Source organism: Cherax quadricarinatus, chromosome 1, assembly GCF_038502225.1.
Source record: "Cherax quadricarinatus isolate ZL_2023a chromosome 1, ASM3850222v1, whole genome shotgun sequence".
NCBI lineage: Eukaryota > Metazoa > Arthropoda > Malacostraca > Decapoda > Parastacidae > Cherax > Cherax quadricarinatus.
In genome coordinates this window covers 16,821,734-16,837,419 of record NC_091292.1, presented here as the reverse complement: position 1 = coordinate 16,837,419, position 15,686 = coordinate 16,821,734, and the positions used below count along the sequence as shown (strand labels likewise).

The 15,686-nt window shown below is 40.9% G+C and overlaps 1 protein-coding gene across 4 annotated transcripts in view; it reads right to left on the bottom strand.

Moving 5' to 3' along the window:
* Positions 1 to 7,470: 7,470 nt before the first annotated feature.
* Hgsnat (Heparan-alpha-glucosaminide N-acetyltransferase) overlaps positions 7,471 to 15,686 on the bottom strand; it is a 77,136-nt gene continuing 68,920 nt past the window's right edge. For all 4 annotated transcript variants that reach the window (XM_070099101.1, XM_070099140.1, XM_070099199.1 and 1 more), the window contains exons 12-14: positions 10,114 to 10,300; positions 9,427 to 9,539; positions 7,471 to 8,897 (exon numbers count right to left, since the gene is read on the bottom strand). In XM_070099101.1, the coding sequence (XP_069955202.1) occupies positions 8,716 to 8,897; positions 9,427 to 9,539; positions 10,114 to 10,300 (482 nt within the window). In that variant the 3' untranslated portion in view covers positions 7,471 to 8,715. The remainder of the gene's footprint in view (positions 8,898 to 9,426; positions 9,540 to 10,113; positions 10,301 to 15,686) is intronic.

Below are 15,686 nucleotides of genomic sequence, written 5' to 3'. Positions count from 1 at the left end.
TTACCGGAAAAAGTGCCCAGGATAACGTAATTAGTGATGAAAACCCAGATGACCCACAACCTTCCACCTCTGGTGCTGGGCCGGCTTGTTCACATTCACGTTCGCCTGTACCAGGACGAAAGAGGAAACTATTTGGTCGTGTACAACACCCAGATGTTAGCAGTGAATGTGATAGTGATAGTGATTTCAAGGCCATTGAAAGCAGTTCTAGTGACAGTGAGGGTGAATATTCCCCAGTGAAGCGGCAGTATGTACGACGTAGCATGCGGTCTGGTAGTGTTTCATATGTTGTTCCAAGGGGAAGGAGAAACTCTGGGAGCACATCCCGTGGCCCTACACCTTGACCTGATATTGAAGATGATGGTATTGTAACGATGGATATGAATGATGTGAGTGAGGGAGCAGGCAGTGGTGGTGATAGTGAGGGTGGCACGGCCCATGTGGCACCATCAGCGGGCCACGCTACTACCCACGCTGCTGACTCTGCACAACAACCAGCCTCACCCGACCCCACACTCCCACAACCTGCACAACCACAACCTGCACAACCATAACCTGCACAACCACAACCACGGTACAATATCCAGACCCCACCAGCAGACCGCATCTGGGATTGGCAGGACGGTGACGAGTTTGTTCCCAGTCCCCATGACTTTGATGAAACACAAAGTGGAATAAAGCCATCATGTCCACTTGGGAACAATGCCAGTGAACTGGACTGCTTTGAGTTATTCTTCGATGAACCCCTGATGGACATCATTGTCAGGGAAACAAACACATACTGTGATTACACCATGGCAAATACAATTCTCTCACCAAAATCATGGCTACACAAGTGGAAGGAGACAACTGTGGCAGAAATGTACCTGTTTTTTGCCACAATAATGCTTATGCCACATGTGTATAAGCACACTGTCACCACATACTGGGCAACAGAACGCCTGATTTCAACTCCAGGTTTTAATGACATTATAGGTGTCAATCGTATCCTGATACTGTTACGTATGTTACACTTTTCAGACAAAACCAGGCCTGACAGAAGCGACAGGTTATATAAGATAAGAAATGTGTTTATGTACCTGAAACAAAAGTGCTGCATGTATTTTTATCCCTTCAGGAAGCTTGTTATTGATGAGTCCTTGATTTTATTCAAAGGAAGAGTCTCATTCAAGCAATATATACCAAGCAAGAGGAAACGCTTTGGTATAAAGCTATTTGTACTGTGCGATTGCAGAAGTGGTCTAGTTTTGGATATCATTGTGTACACTGGCAGTAATACTTTGAGAGATACCATGAAGTTATTGGGTATCTCTGGTGATGTGGTTCGAACAATGATGGAACCATATCTTGGTAAGGGGCATATGTTATTTACTGATAACTGGTACACAAGCCCCTTACTCAGTGATTTCTTGTGAGTGAACTTGACAGGCGTGTGTGGCACAGTGTGTCATAATCGTAAACATGTGCCAAGGTTCGATGCTGGCACTCGCAGAGGTGAGGTGCAAGCCTTTGCTGCCAATGACATCATGGCATTTCGGTGGCATGACAAATGTGATGTCACATTATTGACATCAGTTCACCGAAACGAAATGGTACACAGTGGCAGGCACAACAGAGAGACCAGTGAACCCATTCTAAAGCCTGCAGCTGTCATGGACTACAACCTCAATATGCACTTAGTGGACAAATGTGACATGCAGATTGGGTTTGCAGACTGTGTACGCAAGAGTTATAAGTGGTATATAAAACTTTTTTCCATCTTGTTGATATCTCTATGCTGAATGCTTATAACATATACAAGTTGAAGACCAAGAAAACACCAAAATATGGTGAATTTTGCTTGTCAGTAATCAGACAAATAATTGCAAAGTACCAAGGAGCAACACCTGCAGTAGACCAGCACCCACGAAATTACCAACACATGTCATCTCGTTTCAGGCCTGGTGATCACTACCCCATGCAACTGCCTCCTACTACTGCCAAGAAAAATGCTCAGAAGAGGTGTTATGTATGTACACATACCACAAAACGCCCACAAACACGCAGAGACACTCGTTTTATGTGTGAGGAGTGTCAAGTGCCCCTCTGCATATACCCATGTTTCAAAGAGTTCCACAAGCTGCAGCAGTTCTAGGAACGTGTTTAGTGACTGTACATATGTATATATATTATGGAACAATAGTAATAAACATTGTTTTGTATTGTTTGTTTGTGTAAACAAAGTGTATACACAAACTAATAGTGATAAAGTTTGTTCTGTTATTGTGTTGTAAATAATGAGTGTATATTTGAACAATGCACCTTACATTGGTCTCACAGGCCACATAAGTTACCTGGAACAGAAAAATATTGAAAAATGCCAGAAACCTTTGAATTAGAGTAAATAAAAGAATACCGGGTGGGCGGCAGTCGCCGCTGTTGCCGTACGCACGTCACTTTCTGCAAACTTTGTGGCTCTGTATCTCGGTAAGTAGTGATGGCAAAAAATTTTTTTTTAGGCTTAAAACACTCAGAAAAATATTCCTAACATTTTCATAAGAATTTTTTTATTTTTTTCGAATATTTGGCGACATAGAATGACAGTTTCAGAGAGGGGCCTGAAACAGTCAAAGGGTTAATGCTGTTGCAGTGCCATAGTCTTCAAGAAAACTGATAAGAACATAAAGATGGAACACTGCAGCAGGCCTATTGACCCATGCTAGGCAGGTCCAAGCCACACCTGCTTAACCCTTAAATGGTCCAAACGTATATATACGTTTTTTCAACATCTGAAAGTATGTTAAAAAATGTAATCTTTTTTTTTGTTTTACATTTGAAAACGTGTAAAAAAAACTTTTATCTACATTTTTTTTGTTACATTTGAAAATATGTAAATAAAAGTAGATCTACTTTTGTAGCAATACGAATTTGAACGCCGATTTGTTTGGACCGTTTAAGGGTTAAAAAGGAAGGAGCACTGCTGCAGGCCTAAATTCAAATTCATTTATTTCTTTGCAAGTAGCACATTGAGATTATAGTTTTACAATAATGGGTTGCGGTGCAAAGAGAGCCTCTATTATGCCTAGGCATTATGGGCTGACTTTATTTAACGGCTTACTGACTACTTATCACTAAAGAAATTATCATAGTTGTACAGTATTTCTATTAATTATAAGTGAACCTAATTTATACTAATGGGCCTATTGGCCCAAGCTAAGCAGGTCCAACTCACACACTCTCATGTATTTGTCTAACCTATTTTTAAAGCTACACAAGGTGTTTTAGCTTGATGCTACTCTATTACCAAACCAATGCTTCCCTATATTCTTTCTAAATCTAAATTTTTCCAAATTGAACTCACTGCTATGAGTCCTGTCTTGGTTGGATATTTTTAGCAAGTTATTTACTTTTTTTTTTTTTTTTTTTTTTTTCAACAAGTCGGCCGTCTCCCACCGAGGCAGGGTGACCCAAAAAAAAGAAAGAAAATCCCCAAAAAGAAAATACTTTCATCATCATTCAACATTTTCACCACACTCACACATTATCACTGCTTTTGCAGAGGTGCTCAGAATACAACAGTTTAGAAGCATATATGTATAGAGATACACAACATATCCCTCCAAACTGCCAATATCCCAAACCCCTCCTTTAAAGTGCAGGCATTGTACTTCCCATTTCCAGGACTCAAGTCCGACTATATGAAAATAACCGGTTTCCCTGAATCCCTTCACTAAATATTACCCTGCTCACACTCCAACAGATCGTCAGGTCCCAAGTATCATTCGTCTCCATTCACTCCTATCTAACACGCTCACGCACGCTTGCTGGAAGTCCAAGCCCCTCACCCACAAAACCTCCTTTACCCCCTCTTTCCAACCCTTTCGAGGACGACCCCTACCCCTCTTTCCTTCCCCTATAGATTTATATGCTTTCCATGTCATTCTACTTTGATCCATTCTCTCTAAATGACCAAACCATCTCAACAACCCCTCTTCTGCCCTCTGACTAATGCTTTTATTAACTCCACACCTTCTCCTAATTTCCACACTCCGAATTTTCTGCATAATATTTACACCACACATTGCCCTTAGACAGGACATCTCCACTGCCTCCAACCGTCTCCTCGCTGCTGCATTTACCACCCAAGCTTCACATCCATATAAGAGTGTTGGTACTACTATACTTTCATACATTCCCTTCTTTGCCTCCATAGATAACGTTTTTTGACTCCACATATACCTCAACGCACCACTCACCTTTTTTCCCTCATCAATTCTATGATTAACCTCATCCTTCATAAATCCATCCGCCGACACGTCAACTCCCAAGTATCTGAAAACATTCACTTCTTCCATACTCCTCCTCCCCAATTTGATATCCAATTTTTCTTTATCTAAATCATTTGATACCCTCATCACCTTACTCTTTTCTATGTTCACTTTCAACTTTCTACCTTTACACACATTCTCAAACTCATCCACTAACCTTTGTAATTTTTCTTTAGAATCTCCCATAAGCACAGTATCATCAGCAAAAAGTAACTTCCCTTAATTTATTCCTGTTTTAGATTTATACACTTCAATCATATCCTCCCCTAATTCTATTCCTGTCTAAAGAATGCAGATTCAGTGCCCTCAGTCTTTCCTTGTACGAAAGATTTCTGGTACATGGGATCAACTTTGTCATCGTTCTCTGTATGTTTTCCAGCATATTTATGTACATTCTGTAATATGGTGACCAGAACTGTGAAGCATGCTCTAATTGAGGCCTAACTAGCAATATGTAGAGTTGAAGAATAACCTGAGTACTCCTGTTATTTATACTTCATGATATGAAGCCAAGAATTTCTATTCGCTTTATTGCAAACACTTAAACACCCTTGTCTTGGATTTAGATTACTACTCACCAGAAGATTAAGATCTAAGATCTACATTATTATTATTTAGTTTATAAGTGCCATGGTTATTTACTTTTCCTAGGCTTAGGTCTTTACATTTCTTCTTCTTTCAACAAACCGGCCGTATCCCACCAAAGCAGGGTGGCCCAAAAAGAAAAACGAAAGTTTCTCTTTCCAACTTTAGTAATGTATACAGGAGAAAGGGTTACTAGCCCCTTGCTCCCGGCATTTTAGTTGCCTCTTACGACATGCATGGCTTACGGAGGAAGAATTGTGTTCCACTTCCTCATGGAGATAAGAGGAAATAAACAAGAACTAGTAATAAAATAGAAGAAAACCCAAAGGAGTGTGTATATGCATGCTTGTACATGCATGTGTGGTGTGACCTAAGTGTAAGCAGAAGTAGCAAGACGTACCTGAAATCCTACCATCATGTAAAACAATTACAAGCTTCTGTTTTACACTCACTTGGCAGGATGGTAGCACCTCCCTGGGTGGTTGCTGTCTACGAACCTACTGCCAAGGACTTTACATTTTTTTTTATTATGGTGACCAGATCTATTCAGCGGCCTCTCCTGCTACTCTCTCTAGCCTTAACCCCATTCATCACCAAGGATTACGTTTATGCCTTGGTGCTTTTCGCTCTTCCCTTGTTGAGAGCCTCTATGCAGAAGTGAATGTTCCATCCTTGTCTGATCGCCGTGATGCCCATTGCCTTCGCTACTATGTACGCTCTCACGATCTCCACAATCCTTCCATTTATAGAATGGTCACCGATATTAGTAGACATTCTTTATTTGTTCGCCGCCCCTGTTTGCTCCGTCCCTTTTCTCTTCGCCTACATTCGCTCTTGTCTTCTCTTCAGTTACCACCTTTATATGTTCATGTAGCATCTCACTTTTCCCTACCCCCCTGGGAAGTTCCAGCTGTTCGGGTCTGTTCTTTCTCACTCCCTTGCTCGAAAGCCCAACTGCCTACGGTGGCTTCCTGCTCTCTTTTTCTTGATCACTTCCACTCTCATTCTCATGCCATTGCTGTGTACACAGATGGCTCTAAGTCTTCAGATGGTGTCGGGTTCACAGCAGTGTTTCCGGACAGCGTCGTGCGAGGACATTTACTATCTTCGGCTAGCATTTTTACTGCTGAATTGTATGCCATTCTTGCAGCACTTATTCGTATCGCATCTATGCCTGTGTCATCATTTGTGGTAGTCTCAGACTCCCTTAGTGCTCTACAGGCTATACGAAAATTTGATACATCTCACCCCCTAGTTCTCCGTATCCAACTTTGGCTACGCCGTATTTCTACCAAGCATAAAGATATTGTTTTTTGTTGGGTCCCTGGTCATGTCGACGTACAGGGCAATGAACAGGCAGACACTGCTGCGCGGTCAGCAGTGCATGACCTACCAATTTCCTATAGAGGTGTTCCATTTCTGGACTATTTTGCTGCAATAGCTACCCACCTTCACACCCATTGGCAACAACGTTGGTCAACTCTGCTCGGTAACAAACTTCATTCTATTAAACCGAGCATAGGTTACTGGCCATCTTCTTGTCATCAGTGCCGAGGTTGGGAGACCACTCTCTCCCGCCTTCGCATTGGTCACACTCGTCTTACTCATGGGTATCTCATGGAGAGACACCCTGTTCCTCTCTGTGAGCAGTGTCAAGTTCCAGTATCGATTAGCCACATTCTGTTAGACTGCCCTCTCTATCAACGAGCATGCAGAATTTACCTCCAACGTGGTCTTCGTTCTACTACTCTCTCTTTACCTTCCCTTCTTGCTGATGGACCCTCCTTTAATCCTGACTCTCTCATTGACTTCTTGACAATGACTGATTTACTCCACAAACTCTGATGATGATACCTTTTGCACTCCCCTCAGCCCTTTCTAGTTCAGTCTCTTGCTGCCCTTTACCCTTTCACCATCCACTACCCCGCTGTTATCCGTAACCTATTACTCATCCATCTCCCTTTTGCCACCTGATGCCCTCGCTTCCTTCCTGCCCTGCAGCGCTGTATAGTCCTTGTGGCTTAGCGCTTCTTTTTTATTATAATAATAATAATAATAATTTAATAGCATGGACATCACAATTTCAATGACCTTGTAACCCACAGCATACCTACATGTCCTTGAGATTGCGAACACTGTACTTGTACTTACTGTCTCCAGGACTTGAATTCAATTAACAAATTTTCCCAAATTCCTTCAAACTGTTATGATCACCATTAATTTTTTACTCTGTTTTTGAATAGACTTTACATAAGATGGACTGTTTTAATGGCTGATTAAATCTCTCCAGTCTTAATAACCAATTACTGTACTGTATAAACATTTCTTAACAATGTAAAAATTAGACTGAATTGAGCATATAAAAAAAGTTTGCACATTTCCAGTAAATATGAAAGAGAGTCAAATTAAAGTTTCACGTCACTTGATCTTAAAAAAAAAAAAATGACAACTTGGTCTAACATTGCTTGAAGGTTTTTGCCAGGAACTATTTTTCCATGCAAAGAATTTGAAACTCTGTACCTTCCAAGAAAAAATTAAAAATCATGGTTCTATAGGATAATCACTTAAACTTTTAGCATTACTATACTGGTGACTTTTATTTCAAGAACTTTGCTCTTAACACTCAGCCACTGGTGTGTCAACCATCAGTCATAGCTGTAAGTGGATCTTTTCAACTTTCACTACATTTCAAAAGGCAAAGTCACTGGTGTGTCAACCATCAGTCATAGCTGTAAGTGGATCTTTTCAACTTTAACAAATTTTGCCTTTTGAAATGTAGTGAATCTCTTTTTCATTAAAAAAAAAAAAAGTTTTACCTTTCTTAGAGCTATTTGCCTTTTCATCATACCTTGTTTGACATACATTCATGTAAAGGCAATGAAAATCAAAACACAATACTCAAAATTTGCTGTTATGTCAAAACCGAAAACTGTCAAAGATATTTTGTATAACTGTCCACTCAACTGTACATGTGATGTTCAATGCTACAAAAAACATGAAAACTGGAAAAATAGTTCTATGAAATCCATGAATGAATTATCAAAGTTTCTATCATTACTTAATTGGCTTAGTTTCCTGCAGCAAAAGACAAACCAAGTGTTGATCAAGCCATGTAATGAAGCTTTTCTTGCATTAACAAAATAAAACATGATACTTTTCCAAACCATTAATATGAATTACCAGCCAACAATTAAAATTCAACCCTTAACAACAAGCAAGTTGTCTAGTCCATGGCTTTATCTTACTAATAAAACTTGTTTTAAATTGTCTGTTAATGTGCCTGTGGAATGACATGTCATATAAAACTATTTTTCTGTAGTCAACAAAGTTACAAGTAGTAGACATAGAAAAGATATACTGAAAAGCACAGAGCTTTTTTTTTTTTTTTTTTTTTTTTTTTTTTTTTTTTTTTTTTTTTTTTTTTTGAAAATGGTCCTGTTACTGCAACTTAATTAGTTCTGATCTCTTAAAGGAGGTACTTTGATGCCTGTGTGAAGCTCTTGATCCAAGTAACTGAACTTGTCCTCTTTTTTTTGGATTAATTCTGAATTCCTTCTATTCCTTAAATGCTACATAACCTCTGGGGGTTTAATGTTTTCCCCCAATTAGAATAAAACTAAATATTAGTTTCAACATTAATACATCATGACTGCCTATAGCTACATATGAGTTTCTTAAACAATAATGGATGGCCCAAACTATAAGAAGGGTGTGAGGTGGTGTGTATGTGGCATGCTGCCGAGGCTTTACATGACCCTAGTGAGTTTAGAGCTTAGTTCTGACTGTAATAATAATAATAATATATAGTATATATAATGGGGGTTTACACTGTATAAAACTTTCTCTTGTGGTGCAAGTAGAGTGCTATGATGACCCAGAGTGTAGTTCCCCAGAGGGTCTCTGTCAGTGTAGCCAGGTGAGTATGCATGAGACCCACAGCATAATGCCAAGGAAAGATGTTGTATGCTACATTATGACCCACATACAGGAAGATGCTGTTCATACCTGCAGAGCAAAATGTAAATGGCATCAGAGGCATGAAGAACAATTGTACGGTAAATAACGTACTGTATTCAGCAACAGGGTTATGTGAACTTTTCCCTGAAGAAAGGCTCTATCCAAAGAATTAATGCTACTGTTTCCTTCCTTGGAACAAATTTACATCCAACAACAAGAAACATGATAAAATGTGTGATATTCCGTCCAAAATGGTAAGTCCCATGTAAAAGTAAATTTAGCTTTGCTAGAAGAAAACTTGTTAGAAGGGTCATCACTCTGCCCCGTCCAAGTCCTGGTACTCGCCTGTCCTGCTTACCAATCCTGGTACTGACCTGCCTTGAAGAAGGAGGATGCACTTCCCCTTCTCCAGCATAGGTACTGACCTACCTAATAGACGGAGGTGTGTTGCGCCATTCCCTCCCCAACTCTGATACTGACCTGCATAGTAGAAGGGAGCAACGTGCACGAACGCCATCTACCAATTGACCCCTGTAACCATATATTTATCATTACACACAAAAAACTTGGTACTTACCTGCCTGGTAGAAAGGGGCGCCACTCCACACACCCCAGACATCGACCAGCAGGTAGCAGACAGCCAGCAGGAAGTAAGCGAAGCAGGAGGTAACCATGACGAAGGAGAGAGACCTGGTGAAACACATTAGTGAAATATAATGAAAATTGTGAGGATTTGGCTCGCACTAGGCTAGCCAAAAGCAGTCAAATCCAAGCAGTATTTTTTGTTTACCCCTAGCTGACTCATATTTTTGGGGTATCTACGTATTATTTTGAAGTACGTAGTAAGGAAATGCTGTAGTAATCTACCATTGTTTATAAAAAGATTTATTTGTGGTTTTTATTTTGTTTTGTCCTTACTTGAAGCTCAGGATAATAAATAGTTTTGTTTAAAAACTGTTTTATGGCAAAGTGCTGTACGACCCTTGTGGGTTTAGCACTTGCTTTTGATTATAATAATAAAGTTATGGCAAAGGGTATGCACCGGAATATGGAAGGGAGGCGGCAATTTGCACAATTTCGCTTAAGGTACTACATATTCAAGGACATCCCTGGGATCGAACCTGAATACTTCCGATTTCACGAGTGGTATGACTAAAGATTTAGTGCTTCCCCATGGACATAATAATATGACTCCCACTACTTTAGCGCTTCCCTGTGAATGAAACAATAACAGGTGAAAGCAGAGAGATGAGCGAGGACCCACCATAGGTTCTTGTTGACAGGGATAACACCATCGTTGATGGAGGCATTGCAGAGGGCAGCACCCACCGCCCCCAGCAGTACACACCACAGCAGCCAGCGACACGCACGACCATGGTGGCTCTGATGTGCCTGCAGCACCATACCTGCCTGTAGACCCAAAAACACCTGGAAGATCGATGTCAGCGACCCTGTGTGCATAAGACAAGTGATGGTTACTTCTTTCTCTTTGATGTCTGTAGTCTACTGATAGTTTCTTAACTCTCAACCACTCTTGTTCCACCTGAAGGGTATTCCGGGGATCAACGCCCCCGTGGCCCGGTCCACGACCAGGCCTCCTGGTGGATCAGGGCCTGATCAACCAGGCTGTTACTGCTGGCCGCACATAGTCCAACGTATGAACCACAAACCATACCCCCGGCCGGGATTGAACCCGCGGTCATAGAGTCTCAAAACTCCAGCCCGTCGCGTTAGCCACTAGACCAGCTAGCCACAATAAGATTCATCCAACTAGGTATATTTCTACACCATAGGAAAGTTAGCACAGGCACCTCTGTGACCACAAATGCAAGTTTTTACAGACGAATCTCCAGCTAGCGTGGCCGTGACGAACTCTAGCTCAAGTCCCTTCACTGCCGTCAACATGACTTAAGAAATCGTAATGACACGATTGCAAATAAACCATACCCCCGGCCGGGATTGAACCCGCGGTCATAGAGTCTCAAAACTCCAGCCCGTCGCGCTGGAGTTTTGAGACTATGACCGCGGGTTCAATCCTGGCCGGGGGTATGGTATTTTGCACTGCCTGCCCAGTCTTTTACTTTTGTAGGGAGTGATTTCTGTGTGCAGATTCGGGACAATTCCTTCTAGGATTTTCCACGTGTAGATTATGATATCTCTCTCTCTCTCTCTCTCTCTCTCTGTTACATATACGTATATAAATCTCTGTTGGTTACTCTAGGGGTCATTGCCATCACACATCCATTGTTGCTTAAAATACATACGTATACAATACAACGAAATCAGAAGACGGATAAAAATTAAGCATTATTGCATAATTTCTGTTGGAAGCCATTGATTTTCTTCATCATTATACAACCCATAACAATATTAATATCCGGGTATCTATATACGTATATTGCTAGGTGAAAGGGAAGATATGTACTTACTATCAAAATGGCTAGAATCCCTCAAGAAAACTTAAAATGATAAAATGGATTGGTATATGCATGACAGAAATTAACACATAAATGTCACAGAATAAAAATTGATGCAAGAAAAAACTTCCCCCCATATAATGAGCATAAAATGATGCAAAAACAAAAAATTAAGAATTTCGGCCCCTCACGGAAGGTTCCTTGATGTTGGTGAGGGGCTCTTGATTTAGGGAATTGGATTTGTGCTCCAGTTCCCCGACGCTGTATAGCCCTTGTGGCTTAGCGCTTCTTTTTGATTATAATAATAATAATCAAGTTCCCCGAATTAAGCCTCAATGCCTTCCACATCCCCCCACCCCAGGCGCTATATAATCCTCCGGGTTTAGCGCTTCCCCCTTGATTATAATAATAATAATTTCGGCAAATGGCTGTTTGAACTTTAAAATTGTACAAGAAAGAAGTGACCAAAAGCTTTCGTACAGAGAATACATCATGCGGCATTAACTAACTTAAGTTTAATGATAAGCTGACATAATTCCTTCATTTCTGGACTGTCTGAAGGCCTGGAAAAGCAAGCCAATACCAAGGAGTGTAACAAGCTTAACGGCACACACCCACAAATGCTCCCACATCTTACACATACAATAACATCATAGCTTTTGATTAATAGTTTAAGGATGGGGGCACAGCAACTGTATTTTCAGTGTGTTTAATTCGCCGGCGTAGTCCCGTCCTGGGCATTGGCCATGAAGTGACCCAGCGTTGGTTCCCCGCTGGGGATTTAGATTTTTTAGATTTTGCCACCGAAGTGGCTAGTTTATTGTGCACCCCATATCCATCCTGTGGACGGTAGCGCGAGAACGTGTGGATACACAAAAGGCCTAGGAACTAGGCCCCAAAGGGTTAACAGGAATACATATGGATTTATATCTACATATCTATAGTTCACTTATCTGTTACAAGCAAATTTAGGAAATTTGCTTAGTATATCTGGTATCTTATTTTCATTAATAAGATATCTTGACATGTCACATAGGTTATTATACTGTCTGTCTCTGTATTCCTCAATAAGTGGACAATTAAGCACATAGTGTTCAAGAGAGTGACCATATGCCTGATCACATAATTTACATTTAGTTTGATCATCATCTGTGTGTCTCCCAAACTGCCAGAAGTACTTGTAACCAAGCCTAAGCCTGGCCACTACATCAGTCAGTCTGTTCACATTGCAAGTTGCTCCATAAACATACTTATCTACGTTCATGTTATCATAGTGGGTTATAGATCTACTCAGGCTTCTAACTGCATTCCTATAACAATCATCTTCATTATTTACTTCTCTCCTAATATTATTCCTAATGCTAGACACAGTTATACCAAAGTTATATTCTACGTTCTCCTTCTGGATACTCTTCTTGGCTAACATATCAACTTTATCATGAAGGAGTAATCCAATGTGTGATGGGATCCATAGCAATTGTACATTAATTCCTTTGTCCCTAATTTTTGAGTATCTATACCTGGCTTCCCCAATGAGCATGTTGTTGGAGTCATTATATGAGCCAAGAGCCTTCAATGATGACATAGAATCAGTAATGATGATAGAGTCAAGCTCAGTGTCATAGGTTAGCTTTAGCGCCATTAGGATTGCAAACAATTCAGTTTGCAGTGTAGACGCCCAGTTGTTAATTCTTATGCCTAACTCAACAAATTTATTATCGTTCTTAACTAGGGAGGTGGCAACAAGAGCAGATGCAGCCCTGCCAGAAGACTCCTGTTTAGATCCATCAGTGTATATAACTTGTGATAACTTATTACTACCAGCTAGGCGAAAAATTTCTTCTTGAGCAGTTGCTCTAACAAGAGATTTAAGGAAGGGATTACTAGCAATGAGCTTCTTGGGAGGGACTTGTAGGTATGTGATATTAAATGAACACATCTTCCACGGAGGGGTGAAATGCTCTTGTTGCCTACAGTGATACAGTTCATGCAGGTTATAAAACTTAATGCAATTGCACGTTTTCACAATCCATTTAGATCTGTGTGTATTTACCTCTAGACACTTGGTAAGATTCACTGTGACAGTGTCTGGTTCGTTTCTCAACATTCTAATACCGAGTACAGTGTTAATTTCAACAATCCTATCAGTACCAACAATACCACCAGTCCGATAACATTCTTCTTTGCAAATATACAGGGTCTAAAGCCAGCAACAAACAACAAAATACCTTTCATCCGTGGACTGCTTGCAGAGGCAAAGGCAATGTTCGCGGCTTTCACTGAGACCCACATAAAGGATCACTTGGACAATGAAATATGGATCCCAGGTTACAACCTATACAGATGTGACAGAGTGAACAGGCAAAAGGGGGGGGTTGGCCTGTACATTGCAGAGTCACTTGTTTGCACAGAACTGCTTAATGCCTCAAATGACGTAGTGGAAGTTTTAGCAGTAAAGGTCGAGAACCAAAACCTAGTCATTGTGGTAGTCTACAAGCCTCCGGATGCAACATCCCAGCAATTCCAGGAACAGCTGTTAAAAATTGACCACTGTCTGGAAAATCTTCCAGCTCCTGCACCCAACATCTTGCTCCTGGGGGATTTCAACTTAAGGCACCTAAAATGGAGGAATATAGCAAATAATATTGTTGCAGTAATAACACCAGGAGGCAGCTCTGATGAAAACTCACACTCACACAAGCTTTTAAATCTCTGCACAAAATTCAATTTAAACCAGCAAATAATAGAGCCTACTAGACTGGAGAATACACTAGACCTCATATTCACTAACAATGATGATCTGATAAGAAATGTCACCATATCAAAAACAATATACTCAGATCACAACATAATTGAGGTTCAGGCATGTATGCGAGGAGCCCCAGACCGACAAAATGAGACTAGTCACGAGGGAGCATTCACCAAATTCAACTTCAATAACAAAAACATAAAGTGGGACCAAGTAAACCAAGTCCTAACCGATATAAGCTGGGAAGATATACTAAGCAACACAGACCCAAACTTATGCCTAGAACAGATTAACTCGGTGGCACTCGATGTATGCACAAGGCTTATTCCTCTAAGAAAAAGGAGGAGTAGATGTAAAATAGAAAGAGACAGGCGCTCCCTTTACAGGCGACGGAAAAGAATAACAGAGCGGCTAAAAGAGGTCAATATATCTGAAATGCGTAGGGAGACACTGGTCAGAGAAATAGCAAGCATCGAACTTAAGCTAAAAGAATCCTTTAGGAGTCAGGAATCGCGGGAAGAACTAAAAGCTATAAATGAAATCGAAAGAAACCCAAAGTATTTCTTCTCCTATGCCAAATCAAAATCGAGAACAACGCCCAGTATTGGGCCCCTACTTAAACAAGATGGGTCCTACACAGATGACAGCAAGGAAATGAGTGAGCTACTCAAGTCCCAATATGACTCAGTTTTTAGCAAGCCGCTAACCAGACTGAGAGTCGAAGATCAAAATGAATTTTTTATGAGAGAGCCACAAAATTTGATTAACACAAGCCTATCCGATGTTATCCTGACGCCAAATGACTTCGAACAGGCGATAAATGACATGCCCATGCACTCTGCCCCAGGGCCAGACTCATGGAACTCTGTGTTCATCAAGAACTGCAAGAAGCCCCTATCACGAGCCTTTTCCATCCTATGGAGAGGGAGCATGGACACGGGGGTCGTCCCTCAGTTACTAAAAACAACAGACATAGCCCCACTCCACAAAGGGGGCAGTAAAGCAACAGCAAAGAACTACAGACCAATAGCACTAACATCCCATATCATAAAAATCTTTGAAAGGGTCCTAAGAAGCAAGATCACCACCCATCTAGAAACCCATCAGTTACACAACCCAGGGCAACATGGGTTTAGAACAGGTCGCTCCTGTCTGTCTCAACTACTGGATCACTACGACAAGGTCCTAAATGCACTAGAAGACAAAAAGAATGCAGATGTAATATATACAGACTTTGCAAAAGCCTTCGACAAGTGTGACCATGGCGTAATAGCGCACAAAATGCGAGCTAAAGGAATAACAGGAAAAGTCGGTCGATGGATCTATAATTTCCTCACTAACAGAACACAGAGAGTAGTCGTCAACAGAGTAAAGTCCGAGGCAGCTACGGTGAAAAGCTCTGTTCCACAAGGCACAGTACTAGCTCCCATCTTGTTCCTCATCCTCATATCCGACATAGACAAGGATGTCAGCCACAGCACCGTGTCTTCCTTTGCAGATGACACCCGAATCTGCATGACAGTGTCTTCCATTGCAGACACTGCAAGGCTCCAGGCGGACATCAACCAAATCTTTCAGTGGGCTGCAGAAAACAATATGAAGTTCAACGATGAGAAATTTCAATTACTCAGATATGGTAAACATGAGGAAATTAAATCTTCATCAGAGTAC